The following is a 23428-nucleotide window of genomic DNA, read 5'->3' on the forward strand; positions in this document are numbered from 1 at the left end:
CTATGACAATCAATGAGTAAAAGTAGCTGGTACTCAAGATCATTCTTTATTCATATATGATATGTCATGTGCACGTGTGTATGTGTGTGTACGTGTGTGTGCACAGATACATGTGAATTTATCCAAAAAACATCTTCCTCACTTGGTTCCAAGGATGTCACCTTCTACTTTTTCTTCCATCTCTCTGGCTACTACTATCTTAGCTGGTTCTTCTCATCATCCCGATCTCTTAATGTTGGAATTCTCACAGACTCAGTACTTGGACCGCTTCTCTTCTCTTTCTACAAATACTGCCTAGATGATCACACCTAATCACTTAGCTTTAGGGACAGTCTACACCAAGGACTCACAAATTTGTATCTCTATGTAGACCTCTCTTGAGCTTGGTCTGTATCTAACTGCCTACCTGACATCTCCATGTAGATGTTCATGAGGCATCTAAACTCCACATATCTAAAACTCAACTCCTGATCTCCACCCCTCAAAGTCTTATTTATTCCCTTTTCACTCTTTACCATCTCATTGTCAAATTCATTCTTTCTGTTGGTCTGGCCAAAAACCTGGGAATTATTCTTAACTCTTTCCTATCTTTCATCCTACATCTAATCAATTTTTTTAAAATCTTGTTGGTTCTACATTCTTTAAAAAAATAAATATCCAGAATCTGACCACTTCTCATGAAATCATCTTCACTGCTCATCCAAATCCAAGCAACCGTCATCTCTCACTCGAATCTTGTATTAGGTCCTAACTGGTCTCCTTGCTCCGCTATTCTATTTTTTCACGTAACAGCCAGAGTGAGGCTTTAAAACCTACAACAGATGATGTCATTCTTCCAAACAAAGCCTTCCAGTGACTCTTCAACTCTTACAATTGTTTCTAAAGTTCTATACAATTGACTTCCTCACTTCTACTTTCCTATTAGCCATCTGATTTTATATCCTACTACTAAATGGCAAGCATAATGCAAAACCAACCAAAGTTTAGGGCCCTAGTTCCCTCCCCTTCTAGCTAGGTAGGTTTAAACAACTCCTTCTTCACATATACAGCTTGATAGCTTAAAAAATCTCAACCAATGCAGAATTTACCTATTAATGTAATTTACAGTCTCTAGTTTCAATTAGACTCTCAAATCTCAATACTGCTTATTGAACCCTTTTAAAAAACTTACATATTGCTCACAATGTGCCTTGTACCGTTCTAGACACTTATAAATATTAACTCATTTAATCCTCACAATAATCCTCTGAGATAGATGCTGTTATTGGGATAATACTTAATAGAAATAAGATAGAGACATTAATATATCTAAGGAAAGAATATGCCTCTCTTTATGTGTTTCACAGATAAAGAAATTAAAACACAGAAAGGTTAAGTGAATTGCCCAGGACATACTGCTAATCAGGGGTTGAAGTGGTAGAGTTTATAGCTCTAAACCCTGGCAGTTTGGCTTTCAACTTTTTAAAAAAATTTTTTTATGGATTCTAGAGAGAAAGGAAGGGAGAGGGAAAGAAAGAGAGAAACATCGATGTGGTCAGCTGTTTCCTGCACTCTGACCTTTTGGTGTATGGGACAGCGCTCAACCAACTAAGCCACACCAGCCAGGGCCTCAAGCTTTTAACTTTTTTTTTTAAGCTTTTAACTTTTAATTCATCTTACAGATGAAGAAAATTAGGTACAGAGAGGTTCAGTAACTTGCCCAAGGACATCTAGTTATCAAGTGGAAGAACTTGAATTTGAGCCCAGAGAGTCTGACTTAGAGCCCATACACTACACCACTAACCTATTCCATCTCCTTGGGACTTAAGCCCCCTGAGACAATTACACCCATCAGGTTTTAGAGTCCCTAGATTTCCCAGCCCATTCCCAGCAAACTGATCTAGACCCACAGCCACCTCCACCTCTCTTTCCCAGTCTCAGAGTTGATCTATCTCTCCTAGTGTTCAATCATTTGCTCTGGGTTGCATTTCTTCCATTGCTTTCCATCTCTTTCCTGTATCTTTAGCCTATCCATCTTGCTAATCTAGCCTTTGCCTGAGGCTATCCGGCAAATGCCTCTGTGCAGGGCTTGGGCAGGGCGGGTCGAACAGGATCAACAGCGTGGGCCAGAGAGAGCAGTTATGGCGGCTCTCAGTCCTGTCCCAAGGGGCTCTGCCTCTCTGAGTCCCAGCACCCGATGCAAAGCTCGGAGAGAAAGCTGCACTCGCTCTGACCGAAGCCAGACAGTCCCGCTTCTCCCGTTTCAGTCTGGGTCCCTAAAGACTCGCCCGGATCTGGTGCTCAGAGTCTGCGACTCCCTCCCGATTGAAAACAACAACCGTGCCCTCCGCCGCCAGCCCGCTCCGCGCACTCCGCACCTCAGAATTTGACTTCAGCACTGCGCCTCCTCTGAGTGTCCGTATGCGTTTCTCTTTCCTCCTAGTTGTAGGACTTCCACTCAGCCAGCGCCCCTGTGGTTCTGGGTGATGTCCCTTCCGTTTTTTGGTTTCACTTTTGAAGTAGTTGTTCAAAGCAGCAAACTCCGGCGTTAACCTATGCCGCCATCTTGGTTCTCTTTTCTAGCCTATCCATCTTTACTTGCTCCTATAACCGTGCTCATGCTCAAGTCTCTTCTATCCTAAAAGATTCTACCTCCAAAAAATTCACTTGGTCAGGCCATTCTTTATAGTTCCCTTCACCCTCTCTTGCACTTTCTTCTCATTCAGACTTCTGGAAAGAGCAATCTTCACTTCCTCACCTTTCATCTCCCCATAATTAATCTCCTGCACTCATAACTTTTCTAAGTTGTTGTTGTTAATATCATTCGTGATATACCAATTATAAACTATAATGGATAAACTTTAGTCTGTATACCCACTATCTTGCTCTTACTTCTTTTTCTTTGAAATTCTCTCCGGCCTCAGAACTCTTATATCCATACTCTAATGGGACTTCTCTCACCTCTGTTTCTTTTTTGGATTCTTCAACTCTGGTCTCTCTCCCAGTTTGAGCCTACAGTGGGTTAAAAAACCCTGATTTTTAAAAAAATATTTTTCCCACTTTACATGCTTTTCTTGATGATCTTTCTGTATTAAAAACAAATTTAAGTGTTATTCAGCTGATAGTACTCCCATCAGTGGCCATGGCTTTGTTACTCCTTTTTGAAGAGACATTCCTCTCCCTCCCCATCCCTTTTTCACATGTGGTCCAAATGGAAGCTGGATGGCCCTATCTTCACATGGTTAGTCTAAAGATGGGCATTTGACTTTCAAGAAGACAGGTGACATGCAAGCCTGACTAAAAAGTCTGCTATTTAGACAGAAAAATAAGATGAGAGGATAGCTGTGCCTCTATTTGAGTCATAGATATGTTAATATATTCCCAATCAAAATTAAGGACACATGGTCTGCTGAAGAATTTCTGGTCCATTTTAGAATGTGAAAAACAATGTGGGAAATGTCATGTGGATGCTGAAATGTTGGAATTTCCAAGACATTTAAAAGATTTATAAGTACAATTCGTCCTTGATTTAACAAGATGTCTGGCCACTGTAGTCACAGACTTATCAGGAAGATGCTATAATCAAACCTCTTCCTACAGAGATGACATTCTGTGACAGTTCTATGATTATGCTTGGTTTACATCAGGTTTTATTAAACATGTAAATGATAAACTGGTAAGCAAGTATAATAATGAAACTTTCCTTACCAACTACTTAAATTTCCTTACCAACTACCAGCCACTTTAAAAGAAGAAAATGTAAGTTCTTTGTAATGTCGATATAAATTGTGCTTAAGTCACACAACTCCACTCTTATCATGGTGCAAAGAAAAATGCAATAGCATTAGGTTGGAGGCTTGCAAATGGCCTGTCTGTCTATATAGTGTGACAGTGCAGTGAGACATAGGGCTTTTTCTATGTCTATGAGGACATACCAAGGTCTATAAAGCAAAGGTCCTAGGCATGGTTTGAAAGGTTGCTTTAAAGGCACCCAAAATAAACAATTCAGAAAAATGGCAAAGTTAATGCAATAAGTGCACTTATTTCCTTAATGAGTTGAAGAAAGCATTGATTATAATACAATGCCAGTTGTTGTATAGATAATACAGCACATTTATTGAACCAGTCTCTTGAGGCAAAACTGTCCTCAAAATAAAATCATCTCATCTTAATCTTTAACCCTATACTTTTCTATATACAGAGGCAACAAGCTTTAGTGTAATATACAGAGGTAGGGAACTCCAGTATAATTAGCTACACCTGTGAAAAATAAAATTGGGGCTAGAGTAATGAAAAATGTCAGTTTTAGCAACAAGTTGGAAATTCACAGCCTACTTGGAAAATCATTAAAATAAAATTGATATTATCTCCCAATCATCCAGATATTTGGGACATCAATGAGATCACTTAACTCTAGCAAATATTGAGCATCTTCTATAATTAAATACTTAAAATTGTATGGTTTAAATTCAACAATATGCCAAATGCCAATGGTATGTACTTTCCCTTATCTCAGTTTTTTTTTTCACTGAATTCATTAACTCAATAAGTATTTACTGAACTCTTTACAGGAATTCGTAGGCCAAAGATTTAAGTAATACCTCACTTTCTCACATGAATAGTTATCATAGCTAAGGTGCAACAGAAATAATTCTTCCTGCCCTGCCAGCGTGGCTCAGTGGTTGAACATTAACCTATGAACCAGGAGGTCATGGTTTAATTCCCGGTCAGAATACATGCCCGGGTTGTGAGTTCGATCCCCAATGTGGGGAGTGTAAAAGGCCGCTGATCAATGATTCTCTCTCATCATTGACGTTTCTCTCTCTCTCTCTCTCCTTCTCCCTTCCACTCTGAAATAAATTTTAAAAAATTTAAGAAACAAAAAACAAATAGAAATTTTTTTTTAAAAAAAGAGTTCTTCCTGCCCACCCTTCACTACTGGAGGTGGGCAGGTGCATACTCCTGGTGAGGTTTGCCTGCTGAATGGCAGCCCAAGGCTGTACCTACAGAACAAGGTATTTATTACAAACTGTTTCCTGCTGAAGAGTTCAGAAAGACCTAAATTTTAAAAAGAGCGTGGTCTCCATCTGTCCTAAGCAAATACCTATAAACAGAGACAATATAAAGAAGGATGTGTTAATTTCTATAAGAAAAGTACAAAGTCCTATAAAATTTCAAAATGGGAGCAATCATTTACAGCTTCAGAAAGAAGTTTTCTGGAACCTACATATGAGTGATTTTTGTTTTTTGCCTCATTTTTAAAGAATGGTGGGATACCGACAAGGATGAGATGAAAGGCCTTTCCAAGAAGAGAGAGCGGTTTTAACAAAGAAGTGAAAGGGAACAGCTCTGAGCAAATGTGGCAACTCTATGAACTCCAGGGCAAAGGATCCATGGACGACAGCCATGGCCTAGAAAGTGTTTTGGGTCCGGACAGTGACAGGTCTTGAATGTGGGGCTACAAGGAGTCTAAACTTTATGATAAGCCCCCAAAGGGGCTTTAAGAACGACAGCGCTGCTTTTGGGAGATTAATCTGGGCAGATTGATTTTTTGGGGGGTGGAAGGTACAGGAGAATGTGGATATGGGGGGATCAAAGGATTATTAAGATTGATAAGGGTGGAGGAGAGAAAGGTTGTTGAATAGAATTACATATAATTGGAGAAATAATCATTGTCAGGCATGGAGGACCCAGTAGGTACTGAGCACTGGCCAAGGGACTTTATATACATGGCAGGATCTCAAATCCACATAAAATTCCTACAATGTATTATTATTAATACCTTCTAGAGGAGAACACTGGGGTTTGGTGAGGTCAAATAACTTGCCTGGCAACACACAGTTCGTATGTGGTGGAGCCACGTCCAACTGATCCCCAAAGTCACACACCTTCTTTTTTATCCACTTCCTCATGGTGAAGAGCCGGTCAACTTAAAATGACAAGTATAATGTTCATATGACCACTTATCCTCTACACTTGCTTCTCTAGGTTACTGGGTTTCACAGCTTGGTGGCATGGGGGAGGCTGGGAAGGTGCCAGCCAGTGGAGAAGCCAAAGTTGCCTGCAGAGAAGGATTTTCCTTCACAACCATGATGGCCAGGTAACTAGTATCCACAGAGGGCCAACCTGGCTCTCTCCCCAGAACTGGCAAGGGCTCCACATCGTCTGGTTCTTAATATCTCCCTTGAGACTCCACCTTGATCCTGCACACTTACCCCCAGCCCAAGAGATCTCCTCTCTTCCAGCAAATTTATGAACTGGCTGCTCAGACCATTCTCCCCATGAGAGGACAGGAATCCAACTCGGGGATTTGAGTAAACAGCTCCATTTCCCTTCACCATTACATTCTCCTGCTTCCCAAAAGGGCCTAAAGTAACACAGCGAGTAAAGCATGGGGCTGAATGAATATAAAGTAGAAGGGCCCATGCAAAGTCTCTGTTCATGGGGAGGATAAGGAATAGTTCATGAGGAGCCCTTTGATGGGTGTATAAAATAAACTCTGTTCAACACTGCTAAATTTAAAGCCTCAATAGCTTCCTAATTAATGTACTAATTGGTAATAATTCACTTTAATTCAATCAGTGAATTATAATGACAAGTATAATGTCCCTTTAAGAACTCTTTGGAATGAGAATCCTTTTGAATAAAATTCTTACTTAGCCCTTGCTAAAATGGCCCACAACACTAATTACTTTCATCTCTCTCCTCTTCCCACTTTGCACCTCTGCTACTCTTGAAGAAAGTACTCTAGCCATAAATCCCAATTAGACCCTAGATAGTGGTCCCCTGGTCATCCATCAGCTTCAACACTCACCACCTCCCCTCTGCCTGCAGGGCTGTGCACAGGTTGACCTTTTCGCTATAGAATGTGTATAAACAGAACTTCCTACATGCACCTTGGGACTCATGTGTTAAAAGCCCTTATTTTACACAGGGTAATCCTAGTGGCAGTAGCCAAATAGAGACATGGAGATAAATTTACAAGACAGCTTTGCTCCTTTCTCATAATTCATTGAGCCAAACAAGACTGTAGGAACAGCAACAACAAAGGATGATTTATAATTTCTGTTCTGTGTGTCACCATGGCAAGATACACAAGTGGCTTTCATGGAAGAGATTTAAAAGGTGCAAAGTAGTCATCAGCGTATTATCACAGATAATTTGTTTCAGAATTTAATATTATTTATTATTTTTTAGTGTACAGTTTGGAGTCAGGCTATCTGGGTTTATATTGAGGTTCTAACACTTGCTAACTATATGACCTTGGGTGAGTTATTTAACCTCTCAGTATCCTCACCTATAGAACAGGACTCATATTAGCTCCTATCTCATTGGGTTTTGAGGATTAAAAGAGTGAATGTACGTCAAGTGCTTTAAACCATGCTTGGTACATAGTAAGTACCCAATAGATGTGTGCTAGTATCACCTCTCCCATCATCATGTTTAGTAATAATTAAAATTGCAATAGGGTCCCCAAATAAATCACACATCAACTAATTTTAGTACAAATAAGAAAATAATACCCCCTGAACTAAAACTTGAAGGAATACTGTCATTTCCTTATTTAGATTCACCATCTTACAAAATTGGTTTTAAAAATAGGAAGACAATGAAAATTTAATCAGTGAGTAAAAATTTTAGATGACTAAATAGTGAAATGTTGTATTTGTAATGAAGATTAATTAGCAAACATGAAGCATTTAAATATTACAATAAGATATTCCACTTGAAAATGTTTTACAAGGCCAGATTTGCACTTTTATTTTATGTTTTCAAATACCTTCATGAAAAATCAACTATCACCTCAAGGACCTGGGCAAAGAAGCAACAGCCTGGCTGGTGTGGCTCAGTGGTTGAGCATCGACCCATGAACCAGAAGTCACTGGTTCGATTCCCAGCCCAGGTTGCAAGTTGTATCCCCAGCATGGGGCATGCAGGAGGCAGCCAATTGATGATGTTTCTCTCTCATTGACGTTTCTATTTCTCTATCCCTCTCCCTTTCTCTCTCTAAAAAAAACAATTAAAAACCATATTTAAAAAAACAAAACATAACCAAGGTCATTGATTCAGGGCTCCATCCATGTGGAGTTGCCTGGCACTGTAGTAAGTCCCAGCCAGAACAGCAGAACAGGAATGAAAAGGAGACTGACATCCCTGCACACTGCTTGGTGTCCTGGCCACGAGGGCAATGGATGGTGAAGCAAAAGTTGTGAGAATCAGGTGGCTTGACTCTGCTTTTAGGAGACAGAGAGGCAATCAAAAAGTCAGTCCTTTAGCCACCTGAGTAGGTTCGAGAGATGCAAGGAAGACTGTGCCAAGAAAAAGAGCTCCAGGTGAATTTTGACAAATGACTGGAGGACCAATAGACCTCAGATGAAGGGGCAGTGAGAAGACCTAGATATGACCTTGCTTCGCTCAGTACACAGGGAAGTTAAGAAAAAGTGTTAAGCCTCCAACTGGGAATAAAAGATAGAGTATTGCTCAGAAATGATATATAGAGCAAACTGCAAATGCCTGAGCCGAGTTAAATTAAGTCAAGCTGGAGCCAATGGATCATCCCTGTGCCTATAAATTATCTCTCTGCATCTAGTGTCTCACACTGGCAGAGCAGCTTCTACCCAAAAAGAGTAAATTCTTCTTGGGAAAATTCAGAAAGAAGCCTCGGGCCTCAGGTTGCAGTCTCCAGAAGAGAAATTCCTGGGCCCCAAGTAGTGGCGGTAGAACGGAATCAAGAGCAGACCTGGAGTAAGTGTTCTTTATGAGGAGGCAAGAGGCCAGGTTCATCACAGCAGTGACTAAATGAACCCATAAAAGCATCTTGTGCACAAAGACCAGCACATTATGCAGAAGGAAGCTGTGTCTGGAGAGAAAGAAGGAAGGAAGGAAAATTGACCGCTATTATCTGAAGCACTTGTGTAGCTTTAGATAAATAGAATATATGTTGTATTTCACTGATAAAGTACATATATATCAAAGTAAATATTCCCCAACTACTCATTTACAGGGCAGCTCCTTAAAACGAAGCCATCCATCACACGTGGTCCTGAGCCAACAAACTCACTTGGATATTTAAAGAAGCTGAAGGAGTTTTCGAATGCATCATAAAAAGTCCAAGATTGTGTGGCACCACCTCAGAGGCCCCTGGTGGGAGGGGCCTGGTGGGGTGCAGAGGTCAACAAGCAGGGTTGCTGCTACTCCTTCAACCGGAAAAGCTCTGCTTTTATCTGATTTATCTAATCCGGGTTCATATAAGATAACACACCACTACTGGGCAAATGGGAAAAGCATAGGCAAGGGTGAGTTTGAATCCTGGTCCCACCACTTACTAGCTCTGTGACTTGAGAAAGTGACCTAATCTCTTAGTGCCTCAGTTTCCTTTTTTATAAAATGGGTAAGCCCGGCCAGCTTGGCTCAGTGGTTGAGTGTCAACCTATGAACCAGGAGGTCACAGTTCGGTTCCCAGTCAGGGCACATGCCCAGGTTTCAGGCTTGATCCCCAGTGTGGGGCATGCAGAAGGCAGTGATTCTCTCTCATCATTGATGTTTCTATCTCTCTCTCCCTCTCCCTTCCTCTCTGAAATCAATAAAAATGTATAAAAAATAATATATACAGGATTGTTGTGAGAAGTAAATAATATAAAGTATGTATAGCACATAGTATAAGGCTTTAGCATACAGCAGGCACTAGCTGTTAGTTCCTTTTCTGAAAGACATAGGGATGTATGTGTGTGTGTATATATATATATATAGGCTTAAGTAATGTATAAATATATAATTGTGCAAGCCTCTGCAGTCAGTTCTTCTGTAACCTGCAGTCATGCAACAGATATGCTGAGAAAGGATCTGGGGTCAGTGGCCTCAATTTCTTCAGCATTTCCTGGCTGTAGCTGCCATAATAGTTGCTGGCATAAATCCTCAGCATTGATCTACTATTCCTCCTCGATATTTTTAGCAGATACCAAGAGTTTTATTAACTCAAACATATTTTCTAAAGTGAAATATTATTTCTAAGAAGCTAAGTCAGTGCACAAGGAAAACCAACCTATACTGGTAGAGCATTTTAAACAAACGGACTCCAAGACTGACTGAGCTTAAAAGAAGTTTCAGAGTAGATGCATGCAATACCTTTATTTACCATTTAAGAAAACCACAGAGAGATGGAGAGACTGATCAAACGGGCACAGTTATCATCCAGCAAAATTCCCAGATGGCTACAGCAGCTCCTCATAGCGCTCCATGCTGATGAGCTCATGTTGCAAGTTGGACAGACAATACAAGGCAGAGAAGAGCTAAGGATAAAGTCACTGGAAACACGAATGTTTAATGTCATTAGATCACAGACCTACAATAACAAATACTAATTGCAAAATATGGAACGGAACCCCATTTAGTAAATTTTACCATCCTAACTCCCCAATTAATTCGCTTTGTGACATTAGGCAAGTTACTTAACTAAAGTCTACTTCCTCATGATTTAAAAGAAGGTGCTAATACCTGCCTTAAAGCCTTGTTCTGAACACTATCTCTTCTGTGGTGTTCTTTTTTTAAAAACGATGTTTTCATTAATGTTTTTAGAGAGAGAGAGAGAGAGAGAGAGAGAGAGAGAGAGAGAGAGAGAGAGAGGGAGGAAGGGAGAGGAAGACAGAAACATCGATGAGAAAGAGAACCACTGGTTGCCTCCCACATGCCTGTTAGCAGGAGTTGAGCCCACAACCGGAAATCAAACCAGCAACCTCTCCGAGCATGGGACAATGCTCAACCAACTGAGCCACACTGGCCAGGGATTCTGTGGTATTCTTGCCAAAATCCATAACCCAGTCTAATATCAAACAAACTGAGAGACGCTTTACAAAATAATCAACCAATTCTCTTGAAAAGTGCCACGGTCATGAAAGACTTCAGAAGCGCCATAGATGGAAGGAGACATGACAACTAAATGCAACATGTACGGGATGCTGGATTTGATCCTGGACCAAGAAGAGGCTAATGGAAAAACTGCTAGTACTGCACCAAGTTAATTTCCTGGCTTTGATCACTGGATTGTGATTATGTAAGAGGAACTTTGGTGAGGGGTATATAGGAATACTCTGTACAAATTTTGCAACTTTGTAAATCTAAAATTATTTTAAAATACTTTTACTTAAACAGCAATTTTTAAAAAGCCTTATTGTAAGAAAGAAACATAAGATCAAAAAACCTAATACATTGCCTATTGTTTTTGCAGGCATAATTCCTTCACCTAATGGCTACACTTGGTGGCCATTAGCTGTAGGCACAGTATATTAATACAGTATGGGCCAAACCCAGGTTGGGACAGTTAATAGCAAAGTGTGTTGTTCAAGTGTGATAAAATGAGGCCATTCTATATTTCAACTGAGTAATTATAAATATTCACGCAAAACTCCAGTAACTATCAATATTGCATTCTTTGCGCAATAAAATCTAAGTCAGTGTTTGACTAACGATGACAGGCTTTTATTTACCTAATGCCAGCAGCATTTAAACATAACATGTCAGACCTCCATTCTGACTCTGGGACTACTCCCATCCTGTCAGACTTCAACAGTTTTCTGTCAGGCAACACCTGGCAAAATAAACTGCTTTCATATAAGTTGTAGGCATCGCAAAATGACTATTGCTTGATACTCTGTTATTTCTGTTTCCCCCCTCCTTTTTATTTTAAACTTGACTCTACATCTAGCCTTGAGGCGCAAAAGCCTGCCTCTGAGATAATTAAAGGTCCCCAATGGCAAGTTTATTACCCAAGGTTTTGCTTTTTTAAGAAAACAAAACTACCGAGGAATCACAATACTTTATCAGTCATGGTTTCTAACAAAGGAGCTATAGCTCCACCACTTTTGCTTCTCACCTCAGGGAGTAACTGTGCAGCCAAAACTATTAATAAGCAATTTAGCTGTTTCTTCGTTTTAGATAGGATCATCCATATGATAAATATACATTTCTTTCTATTATACTACTCTCTCTTGCAAAATAATTTTTGTTTTCTACAAAGGTTATGAGATATCATAAAAATGTCTAATGCATCTGGTTTAAGAATCCAATTCTTCCTTCACATATTTCTGCATCTGTTCACAAAATCTCTTTGACTTCAAAGGAAGCTTTTCAAGAGAAAAAGAAGATACACACAGGAAAAGTGGCCATAAATTTTTAGTAGTCCTTTTCTAAGGCCATTTTAATAACAGCACTGTGGGACAAGTATCTCTCTGAGACCTAAAATATCACAGATGATATTAATGACTATGCATTTATACGGAGATTTACACTTTAAAATCTTATTCTGGGTCTAAAAGTGATATATCTTCAATTTAGAACATATGAAAAATATGAAAAGCTTAAAGAAGAAAACTTAAATCACTTTTTTTTGTTTTGTTCATCCTCATCCGAGGATATTTTTTCCACTGATTTTTAGAGTTGGAGTGAGGGAGAATAGGAAGGAAGGAGGGACACATCCACTGGTTGCCTCCTACTCTCGCCTTGACCTGGGCCAGAGATCGAACCTGCAACCCAGGTATGTGCCCTTGACCGGGAATTGAACTGAAGAAACTTCAGTATACGGGCCAACATTCTAACCATTGAGCAACACCAGCCAGAGCTTAAATCATTTTTAATCCACTACTTAGGAAAACCTAGCAAAACAAAAACAAGAATGGTTGTTTCCTTCCAGTCTTTCTTTTTCTTCTGTGCATATATTTATATAAATATTTATTTACAAACATGATATTATAATTACACTGTTAATGCAATTTTGTATCTTTTTTCAATTGGTCTTTTTCAAAGTCCTTCAAACCATCATTCTTAATGACTGAAAATTATATGTAGATTTATGAATTTTAAAAGATGCTCTCACATTTAATTCTTATTCTAATCAAAGCTAAATCAAAGGTTTGGAAACACTATTCTGTTCTGGGAATTCTACATCTTGAAACAATCTAGCCGAAACCAGTTTGGCTCAGTGGATAGAGCATCGGCCTGTGGACTGAAAGGTCCCAGGTTCAATTCTGGTCAAGGGCATGTACCAGGGTTGCGGGCACATCCCCAGTAGGAGATGTGCAGGAGGCAGCTGATCGATGTTTCTCTCTCATCGATGTTTCTAACTCTCTATCTCTCTCCCTTCCTCTCTGTAAAAAATCAATAAAAATATATTTTAAAAAAAAAATCTAGATTAACAGTTGATTAACTTCAAGATAATCGATTTGGTAAACGCCACTGAAACAATAGATGCTTAAGGAATTTTTTTCTTTAGCATTTATAATGATTTAGTCCCCTTAATTTCCCTGGGCAATTGTTAGTGGGCTGTAGTTTTTTTTTTCTTTTTCTCTTTGAGTCTCTATCTCTCGTGACATCCTTAGCTCTTGTTTGGAATGAGAGGAAGTAGGGGTCTAAGGCTTAGTTACTTTGACGCCATAGCTTTCAACAGGCTACGATTAGCTATAAATAAGTAATCAACCAATTCTGGTTCTACAGAATCAGGCCCTAGAGTTTCCAAGAGGGGAGTATTGGATTTATCTAATTTTTAATCAATCCTTCCCTAACATTGCTGCCTGAGATTTAAAGTAACATTTAAATAGCTGTTTGGTTGATGATGAGCTTTCTGATATAATATCCTTCATCCTCACAAGAATCTTATTAGGCTCCTATCCATGAAGAAAACTTAAGGGCCTAAAATTAACAGATTTATGGAGTGATTAGAAAAACAAGTTGAACTTAAATCTTGGTTTTCGTAATTAATCTCATTGCTGTCCTTTGGATTCATAATCATGAAGCCATAGATTTCCCAAAGCTTGAAAGAACATAAATGGGGCAATCGGTCCAAGCCTCCCTCCACCCATGTTCCTAAAGAGAATAAACCCTGCGAGATTCCTGGTGACTTGTCATGTCACCCCACTAGCAAGTGGCTGACACCCCCCTTGACCTCTGGTTTCCTAGCTTCCCGTGCAGTGCTCTTTCCAAACACCGCCGACCCCGCACCGCCTCTCCCCTGCGCAGCAGCACAGCCAATGCGCCAGGAAATCGCCCCGGCACCCCAGAACCCGAAGTTTCTTCCGAGTTCCCACGAGAGCTCCCAAGAGATGTATGGCATGAGCCTCCCAGTGAGATGAGACTGGGAAGACGTTCAGTAAATGTCTGAGTGAATGAAACACACACACATATACACACACACACACATTATTATTATTTTTTCTTTTGCCATGAGGGTAAACTTCCCAATACTGACGGACAGGCTGAAGGCCACGTCCTGCTCTCCACGACAGAGTAATGAATGGCCACAGCAGTGCTGCCTGGCCCAGGACAGGACCACGCACTTGGGCAAATCTCCTTTGGGGTGAAGGAGAGGAAACACCGGGAAACGCACCGACATTCGCTCCAGCGCCGCGCAGCGCCGCGCCAACGGAAACCTCCCCTTCACTAACCAGACTTCCCTAATTTCTCCTGGGCCCCAGGCTGGCGGTTAGTAAAGGACCGTACGACCGCCAAGATACCGGAAGGTGGGCCGTCCCAGTGCGGCGGCGGTACGCCCCTCCCACCCGGGGCGCGTGACGTCATCACGCATCCCTGCAACGTCACCACGCTCCAGGTAGAAGGGCAGTCTTAAGAGAGACGACTTTAGAAGAGAAGCGGCCGGGTACTCTCCAGAGGAAACGGGGGTGGAGGCGGGGGGAGAGAGAAGCAAAAGGAGGGAAGAAGGAAGGGAAGGCGAGAAGAACGTAGGAGGATGGAAAACGAGCGGGAGAAAGGCCAGCTTTGGTTACCTGGGGAGCAGGAGCAGCTTCGGGTGCTTTATGAAGTGCCCGGATGAAGCCCCAGCACCCACGCGTCTTCCGCATTGAGCGCAGCGCCATCTTGAGGAGGGCGGAGCTTTCTTGTTTTGAGTGACATCTGCTCGGAGAGCCAGTGGCTGTTCGCTGCTCTCCTGCTTGCTGCGCCTGCGCTCTTGCCTTCGGGGGCGGGTCGCTGGGCCCCTGCGGTGGACAGACCGGTCTTTGCAGAGCAGGTGGGGACGGGGACGGGGCGGGGCTGAGCTTCAGTGTTTCCCTTGGAGACCTCATCTTTGCACGGGCTTCCCGGAGGGAGAGGCTCCGGAAGGAAGGCTAGGAAGTTGCTTTGGGGACCCTAGCCCCCCAGAGGCAGCTTTAAAGAAGTTTCTGTGGGAATGGGGCCTCGCAGTCCTGTGAGCAGCGAGTCCTCTGTTAAGACCTGTGTAGCCTCATTCCATCCGGGCTGCAGACACAGCACTGAAGGGACCAAGAAAGACACGCATCTTTCTTTTCGAGAAGTGTGCGGCCTATGGGGAGCAGACCCATACCCGATGCAGTGTTTGGGCTGTCACAGAAGCCCACACCAAGATCGGGGAGGAGGGGTGGTCAGGGCGGGACCGAGTCCCGTCCAAGGAGAAGGTGAGACCTGGTAGAAGCATTTTCCTGTTTTGAGTTCAATTCTGAGGAGAGTTAGCGCAGTGCTCCTGCTTCTGCTAATGCACCCCACCGCTCCCAGACATAGAAGACCGACATCAGTAAAAATGGAACGCAGAGATTTCGTCAGAATCCCTTTCTGTTTTTGTTGTATGTATCCATTGAACAAATACTAAAAATGACCGCATTTCCAGAGGGAGAAGTAGGAGATAAATGGAATAAGGCTGCCCATACTCTTAAAGGAACTGGAATCTAACAGGTTAAACCAACATTTATAAATTAAAGCCATCCATTAAAATCTCATAAGAGTGGTACAAAGCACTGGTGAAGTTCAAGCATAATTGGTGTAATATAAGCGGGGAAGGAATGGTAGGGATGACGAGGGGGAGGAGGGAGAATCGAGGAAAATTAAGTCTCGTTCTTCAACAAAACTGGCTTTGTCTCTGTCAAATTTGAGGTGCCTATCGTCCTCCCAAATGCGAGGCCCGTTAGATAGATAGGTCTGTCTGGATCTCAGAAGAGAGGTCTGAACTAGGAGACAGATGGTCACGGAAACCAAAGAAGTCTGAGAAACCAGGTAGCGTTTGTGGAATAAAAGTCAGAGTAACCAAACGATACTTAAAAACCCCCCAAATGTAGTAATACTGAAACCCAGGAAAGAGATACGGCCAGTGGAAGTGATGATCTTTAAAACAATATACAATACAGTATCCCTTGTATATAGGCAGTTTTATAAAATGTCTAAATGTTTTGTATTCACATACCCAGCAAAGAATTAAAATACAGGGTGTTGTGTATTTTTTTTTAACAGATGTTATTAATTAGTTTCAGTGATCTTAGGAATTAGTAAGATTAGATTTATGACATCCTACGCCATCTGGATTGTAAAATAAAGCCTAAAAATAAGATGAGGGTTACAGCAGATAGCTGACGAAGGCCTGCCTACTCTATTTCCTCATGCAGCAATTTTCGTCTTTTATCTGCTCAGACTCACATGACTGGTATTTCCATGTGAGACATACTCCCATTGAAGAAGGTATATCAGAACACACGTGTAATCATTTCAATACCTGTATTTTTTTAGGTACACTATTTTCACACTTAGAAGTAATAAGTTGTGTTTCCCACCATAGTGGTGACCTGATGACTTGAGTGTCCCTCCGCCAGCAAGGTTGCTCCTTGGACAGGACTATAATTTGTATTTTTTTTACATTTCCCCCAGCATGTAGTAGAGTGTCTTACATACAGTAGGCTTATCTTTTAAATCTAAATTTTATTTTGACCAAGTACATGATTAATTTTCAGAGGTTGATAGGCTTTTAACATGCCAGAAGGGACAGCTGACAGCAGAAAAGACACTAGATCCATTAAAAGCAAGCTAGTTTTGTCTGCTTTTGTCGTTTATTACAGCAGCATTCTGAAACCTTTTGTTGTTGGGGAAAGTATCACCAAAAAGCTCACCATCAAATAAGCTCACCATCTTGTTCTCCGTACAGTATATTCAGCATATTTTAATAAGGATTTTAAATGCTAATCCTGAACCTTCAGGAAAAGATAAGTTGTTGGGTGCATCTTTTAAAGAAAAAATATATAATACACTTTTGAAATGTTTCCATACAAAACGGTTAACATTTTTAAAGTTTATATAATGCAGAGTTAGTTCGGTTACATGGGAAATTCACTTATGAAATATCTCATTGTGCAAGAGTATTGTTTAAATGAAGCACCATTGTATTTATTGCAATATTTTACCATTGCTATCATTTGGTAAGCCAAAGAATTTTCGTCAAATGCGATACAAATGTTGTACTGGAAGCAGACTTTAGATAGACTCACAATTAAAAACTCTTAATAGTCATACACGTATGCACTGTATGGCTATATAATAGGCTCATGCTTACAATTTTGAGCACTTGTTTAAAATTTGATTTCTCATCAACACTTTTATTTTATAGTAAGTTCTGGTAATTTTGCCCTTTTCTTCACATTCCCTGCAAATCCTGTCCTGCTTGAAACAATAGATTAAAACCAGACTGGCAGTTGGGGAACACTTTCTATTGCAACCATGTGTGTCAGAAGAAAGGATTAGGTTTCCTTGTCCAAGAACATCAAGGGGAACCTCCACCTCTGCAGACACACCTCTGTTCCTCGGTAATGGAGAGTTTATATCTAGTTAGATTTAAATGGGATAAGGAAAGATTTAAATCCACTCCCAGCTCCAATAGTATAATCAGCCCTCAAGACTCAAAGTATCCAATTTTGTTTCTCTAATTTAATTCTAAGTGTCAGGTTGGTATTAGATGCTGATCAAGGTAATGGAGAGTTATCCTACACATTTATTCACTTAAAGAAGAATTTTGCAGAATGCAGAGACTAGATGGCATCTGTGTTCAAAACTCACTTAAGGCACAGTCCATTCCCCTCTGACCTTTAACTTACATTGAATATGTTTTTAAAATAGTGGAATAGATTCCACAATGAAAGCAAACCCTTCTTTTCATAATTTTGGGTACAGTTATCGTTCCCTGGTCTTACTGTCTTATACTTGATTCATTATAAGGACTGAAAGTGAGGCAGAGTCTGCCCTTGAGTGAGATAACTTCCAAGAGTCATTAAACTACTGATGTACGAGAAACCATGATCATGATTTGGAGATTTGTTCTTTTTCACCTTTGTCTTAATTCTAATTCCACCCCTCATTGTATAGCTGACAAGGCTGGCCCAAAGATATCAGTATCTTGACAAAAAATCACACAAGGAATTAGAGCAGGAATAGGAAGAACTTTAATTTCCAGACAAGTGTCCTGCTTTTTTTTTTTAAATACATTTTTATTGATTTCACAGAGGAAGGAAGAGAGAGAGATAAAAAACATCAATGATGAGAGAGAATCATTGGCTGCCTTCTGTACTCCCCACACTGGGGATCAAGCCGCAACCTGGGCATGTGCCCTGACCAGGAATTGAATCATGACCTCCTGGTTCATGGGTCGGCACTCAACCACTGAGTCACACCAGCCATGCCAGATGAGCACCCTACTTTCAGTGACAGCTCTGTGAAGCTGAGTAGTTACAGCTAGAGCTGGTCCAGGGGAAAGGCTTAACCCCCAGAGCCACGAAATGGCTAATTACTAAAGGGCTGATGCTCGCATCTCTCCACCCCCAACATTGAAAGACGCTCTTTCCCTGGTTGTTGTGGAGGAAGTGCAAATTATAGCCCTTTCTCTGTCTGAGGATAATCATCAGAGACTGATTTGGTCTTTGGGAAAGCTACTTAGGGGTTTTAAGGGAGGTATTACATTACTATGACTTTTTTTTTTTTCCTGGAAGGTGTCAGTTAGCAAAATTAAGGGAGAAACTGGGTGATATGGATAGCAAACTAGAAATTTTCTCAGAATACCTTTTCCTTAAAATCAAGGGCCAAGGCCATAGTTTTTTTCCAGATTTAACTTCTTACCTTAGGGACTCTGTCTTACTCTGCAATGATGGTCATTTTGACTGGGGTTGGGAGATGGTGGGGAGGGTGAGGAGCGTCAGAGCAGACCTGGGTGGATAACTTGCCTATGTTGATCTTCAGAGAACTGACTCCATTCCTTCTAGAGTCCGTAGGGTGCAGAACCATGATGGGGATGGATTACATGGGACGTTCCAGGCCCTGGAATCCCTGTTCACATGGAATGTTTTCTCTCGATACTTTGTCAGGTTGTCAGAGTACAAGTCTTCCAAGAAGATGGAGAGTTGCTCCCTTAATAACTTGTGGACCTGGGATGGAAAGAATACTTTTGGAGAAAGGTAAGAGACTAATTTCAATATCCCCTAGGCCCACTGCTCACCCTCAGTGTTAAGACATGTGTTCCATGGAGGAAGTGGAGCTTGGAAATTAGCAAATTAATGTTTAGAAAGAGCATTTTACTGTGTTGTCTCTGCATGCCGTAGCTTTCCAGATGGTGTGACCCTAAAGACAGGATCTGTGTGTTATCTTTACACTCACTCTATATTTAAATCGCCGCCCTTTGTTCACAGCCACTTCCCAACTGGGATGAACAGGCTTCCCACTTCGGAGGTTTTTTACAAAAAGCAATATAGCAAGGTGTCCCCAGAGCTTTCGGCAGTGTCTTTTAGCTCAGCTCTTTTCTGTTTCGTCTATGTAATCAAGCTATGTTTAGTCCCTTCCCACACACTGTCTGTCAGGTGTAATGCTGGGAGCCTAGCCATGACCTACTGCTTAGATCTTGATCTTGCTATAAATAAATAAATAAATAAATAAATAAATAAATAAATAAATAAATAAATAAATAAATAAATAAATAAATAAAAATTCAGAAGATATCTTGATCTCTCTGAAAACAGGGAGGGTGTTAAGCTCACTGTCTCAGTCAAATCCCATCTCCACCAGTTAGATTCCCTTGGACTTTCTAAAACCCACTGGCTGTTGTAATCAGCTATGTTTTTCTTCGTTTTTTGTCTTCAATAAGTAGAACTGAGCAGGAACTCAGAGACAACTTGTTTGCTGGACCAGCAATTTTCAACTGGTGTGCTGCTAGAGGCACACTGGTGTGCCACAAGAATTTTTAAAACATGCAATACCTGACGAGTCAGGGGCACTGACCTCTCTTCCCTTAGATTGTCAAATAAAATAAAATAAAAAATCCATCTGCTGTGAATGAATCAAAATTGTACCTATTTTTTTTCCAAGCTGGCAAAAAAATATAATATGTTTTTTGGTGTGCTGCAGAATTTAGTAATAAGTTTATGTGTGCCATGAGATGAAAAAGGTTGAAAAATCACTGTGCTGGACCCATTACTGATCTCTGTGAATCATTTAAACTGTATGTACTTTTTGTGAAAAGAGTGAAAAATAGGAGGGCTAGATGACATACATTGTAACTCTTGTGGTTCTAGGAACTATTTTCCGTTTGGTTCCAAATTAGATTCATTTAGAGATGCAAAGATAGATATTACAGTCAGAATCCATATTGCAAAGCATGTCACCTGAACTCTTGTCCATGTCAGGTGTGTGTGTGTGTGTGTGTGTGTGTGTGTGTGTGTGTGTGTGTGTGTTACATGCATTTGAGTCAGTTCCGACCCCTGGTGACCCTATGAATGAGTGATGTCCACAATGTCCTATAGACTCATGCCTGTGGCTTCTTTTATAGAGTCAGTCCACCTCGTATTTAGTCTTCCTCTTCCTGCTGCTTTCTGTTGTCCCCAGTATTACTGTCTTTCCCAGAGAACCCTGCTTTCTCATGATGTGCCCAAAGTAAGACAGCTTCAGTTTTTCCATGGCAGATACCGAGATACAAATACTGAGAATGGGTCACAACATGTTCTCAAGACTGTGCACCACGCAGCTGCTCTCAACCAAGTAAAATTGCCCCTCCGTGTCATCTTGTCATGGCAGGGTTAGGTGTATGAAAGACAGAGAATATGAAACTTCTCTCACCCAACTGTGAACATGAAGTGGCTTTCCACAGATCTCTTTCAGAGGGTAAGTAGGAAGAGCATTTTGACCTATTTTCATTCTCTCTGGCTACTTTAGGTAGCAGTTCCTTCGTTCCAACTGTGTTGCTTTCTGTTGTTACTCAGAAACGTACTCATTATTGTGTAATTGGCAATCACAATGATTTGTATGACAGCTGCTAATCCATGAGAGTTCCAGGAGAGGGTTATCCAATAGGTTCTGGGGTCTTTAGGAGAGGAGTATAGCCACTGCCCCCCCCCCACAACTTGGCAGGTGTGGGGAATGAGGTGTGTGTTGGGGGGCGGGGGAGGCAGCAGCCCTGCTTCTCTCTTCCCACCCTCTGATCTTCTGATCTTTTGATTTCTCCATTCACTGAACCTTAGGGCAAAGGAACTTGTTTATCTGAACCATAAAGGTCAGTCCTTCCCCCTTACCCCCCACATTCCCCCACTGTTCCCCAGAAAACAGGATGCAAAAATGGTAGACAGTGGATCTGGAAGGCCAGATGGAAATATTTAGTACAGAACTAGAAATATAACTGTGAAAAAAGTGACAAAAATCTGAGTAGTCTTAGGATAACTTTCTAACCAGGCATTAAACTTGAAGGCAAGACCACATTTTCATCTCTGACCAAAAGAGTACTTGACATCAGAGGAAAGCTCGATAAATATTGGCAGGTTGATTAAATGAACAGATGAACACATGTGAGGGGAAAGAGGGAGGTGTGCGGTGAGATATTTTAAAGATAGACAGTGCAGGGAATTGGGGGAAAAATTTAAAGCCTAAAATAATCCCTGGAAACATTTTCTAAATCTCTGATATATGCTTGCTTTCTTGTGGTTTGCTCTTTCCACTAAAAAGCAGAATGCATAAAATATTCTGATTAGTCGAGGGTTATTACTTAGGTTCCAACTAATGTTTTATATATAAATCTAAATTACTGCTTTTCCTTCATTCTGCTGCTCTTTCTGTTTGGTCAAATCCCTGTGGGAGGGAGCAGCATTCCTGTGGTGGGTAAAATAATTTCTATGGAAATTATTCAAAACACAATTTTTGTAAACACTATGTGAAGATATGATTTATTTCTGGATTCAGCCCTTTCTCTTGCATCATCTCCCTGTTTATCATCAAGTTTTCTGTTTGCCAGCATCTCCCTTTAAGGATTTGTCCAGCCCTGACCGGATGGTTCAGTTGATTGGAGCAACATCCCACGCACCAAAGGGTTGCAGGTTCTATTCCCAGTCAGGGCACATACCTAGGTTGTGGGTTTGATCCCAGGTGGGGGCACGTATGGGAGGCACCTGATCAATGTTCCTCACCTCTCTCTCTCTCTCTCTCTCTCTCTCTCTTCCTTCCACTCTCCAAAAATCAATAAATACATATCCTCACGTGAGGATTCAATCATTAAAAAATAAAAACATCCGTACCAGTTTTGCATCTAAGAGGATCAGCTTCCATTAGGAGGGTTGAGACAATGGGAAGCAAGAGAGAAGAGAAGAGACTGCGTTCCAGGAGGGAGCAGGTTACAGAAATGAACACAACTCAATTCCCAATCCCAATTTTGCCATAACTAGCCCGGTGACACTGGGAAGCTTTTTAACTTCTCAGCCTGCTTTTTATCTAAAAAAATGGGAGGGGTTGGACCAACTGATTATCAAGGTTCCCGCCCTGAATTCTGTAAGTGTATGCTCCTGCAGGTGTCCCATTTTTAACCCAAGGATCTTCCAGTACTTTGGACGTAACACCTACAAGGCTGACAGGTGAAACATCCTCCCCTTGTGACAGATGGTCCTGCTGGGACCTCAGTGATGCTTTACTTGTAACATTGTCAGTCTGTGGAAGACTCAGACTGTGTCTCGCTAACCGAGTATTGGAGAAGTTGAACCTGAACTGTGACTGACTTGAAGAGAGCAGTTAGTGAGAAAGTCATTGGATAATAAGACAAAGGTAGATTAATGAGTTTTCTAGTATTATCATATGCTTTATAGGGGGTGTTTGAGAGCTAGTACCAGAAGAGAGAGCCTGGAGGCAGAGTAAGAACAGGAGGAGATGGGAGAACCGTGTGAAGGTTGTTAGGCAAAGGTGCCAATACTTTATTCATTCATACAATTCACTCATGTAAAATATTTAATACATGCTTACTGCATAAAACTAAAGACTAGAAGGTAATCTTGTGTGTCACTACAGGTACCACGTATACTTCTTTTTATATGTCACCATATGTCTCACCTTCTTTTCTTGGCTCTAATTGCCTAGTTCCCACTCTGAAATCTCAGAGACAAATGGAATTGGAAAGCCAGCATTCTTTTTTTTTTTTTAATTGCTTAAAGTATTACAAAGGGTATTACATATGTATCCATTTTATCCCCCCGCCCTAGACAGTCCCCTAGCCTCCCCTATCACCCAGTGTCTTATGTCCATTGGTTATGCTTATATGCATGCATACAAGTCCTTTAGTTGATCTCTTACCCCCCTACCTCCTGCCCCCCAACCCTCCCCGGCCTTCCCGCTGCAGTTTGACAATCTGTTTGAGGCAGCTCTGCCTCTGTATCTATTATTG

The 23428-nt window shown here is 41.1% G+C and overlaps 1 protein-coding gene across 5 annotated transcripts in view; it reads right to left on the reverse strand.

Annotated features, from left to right (window-relative positions):
- Positions 1 to 14875, reverse strand: part of WARS2 (tryptophanyl tRNA synthetase 2, mitochondrial) — a 67134-nt gene extending 52259 nt beyond the window's left edge. The window contains exon 1 of one of the 5 annotated variants that reach the window (XM_059674067.1): positions 14751 to 14875. In XM_059674067.1, the coding sequence (XP_059530050.1) occupies positions 14751 to 14840 (90 nt within the window). In that variant the 5' untranslated portion in view covers positions 14841 to 14875. Of the gene's footprint in view, positions 1 to 14353; positions 14501 to 14750 lie in introns of those variants that run through there. The other 4 variants (XM_059674069.1, XM_059674070.1, XM_059674068.1 and 1 more) reach the window with 4 other exon arrangements.
- Between the last annotated feature and the right edge of the window lie 8553 nt (positions 14876 to 23428).

This window comes from Myotis daubentonii, chromosome 18, assembly GCF_963259705.1.
Source record: "Myotis daubentonii chromosome 18, mMyoDau2.1, whole genome shotgun sequence".
In the NCBI taxonomy this organism is placed as follows: domain Eukaryota; kingdom Metazoa; phylum Chordata; class Mammalia; order Chiroptera; family Vespertilionidae; genus Myotis; species Myotis daubentonii.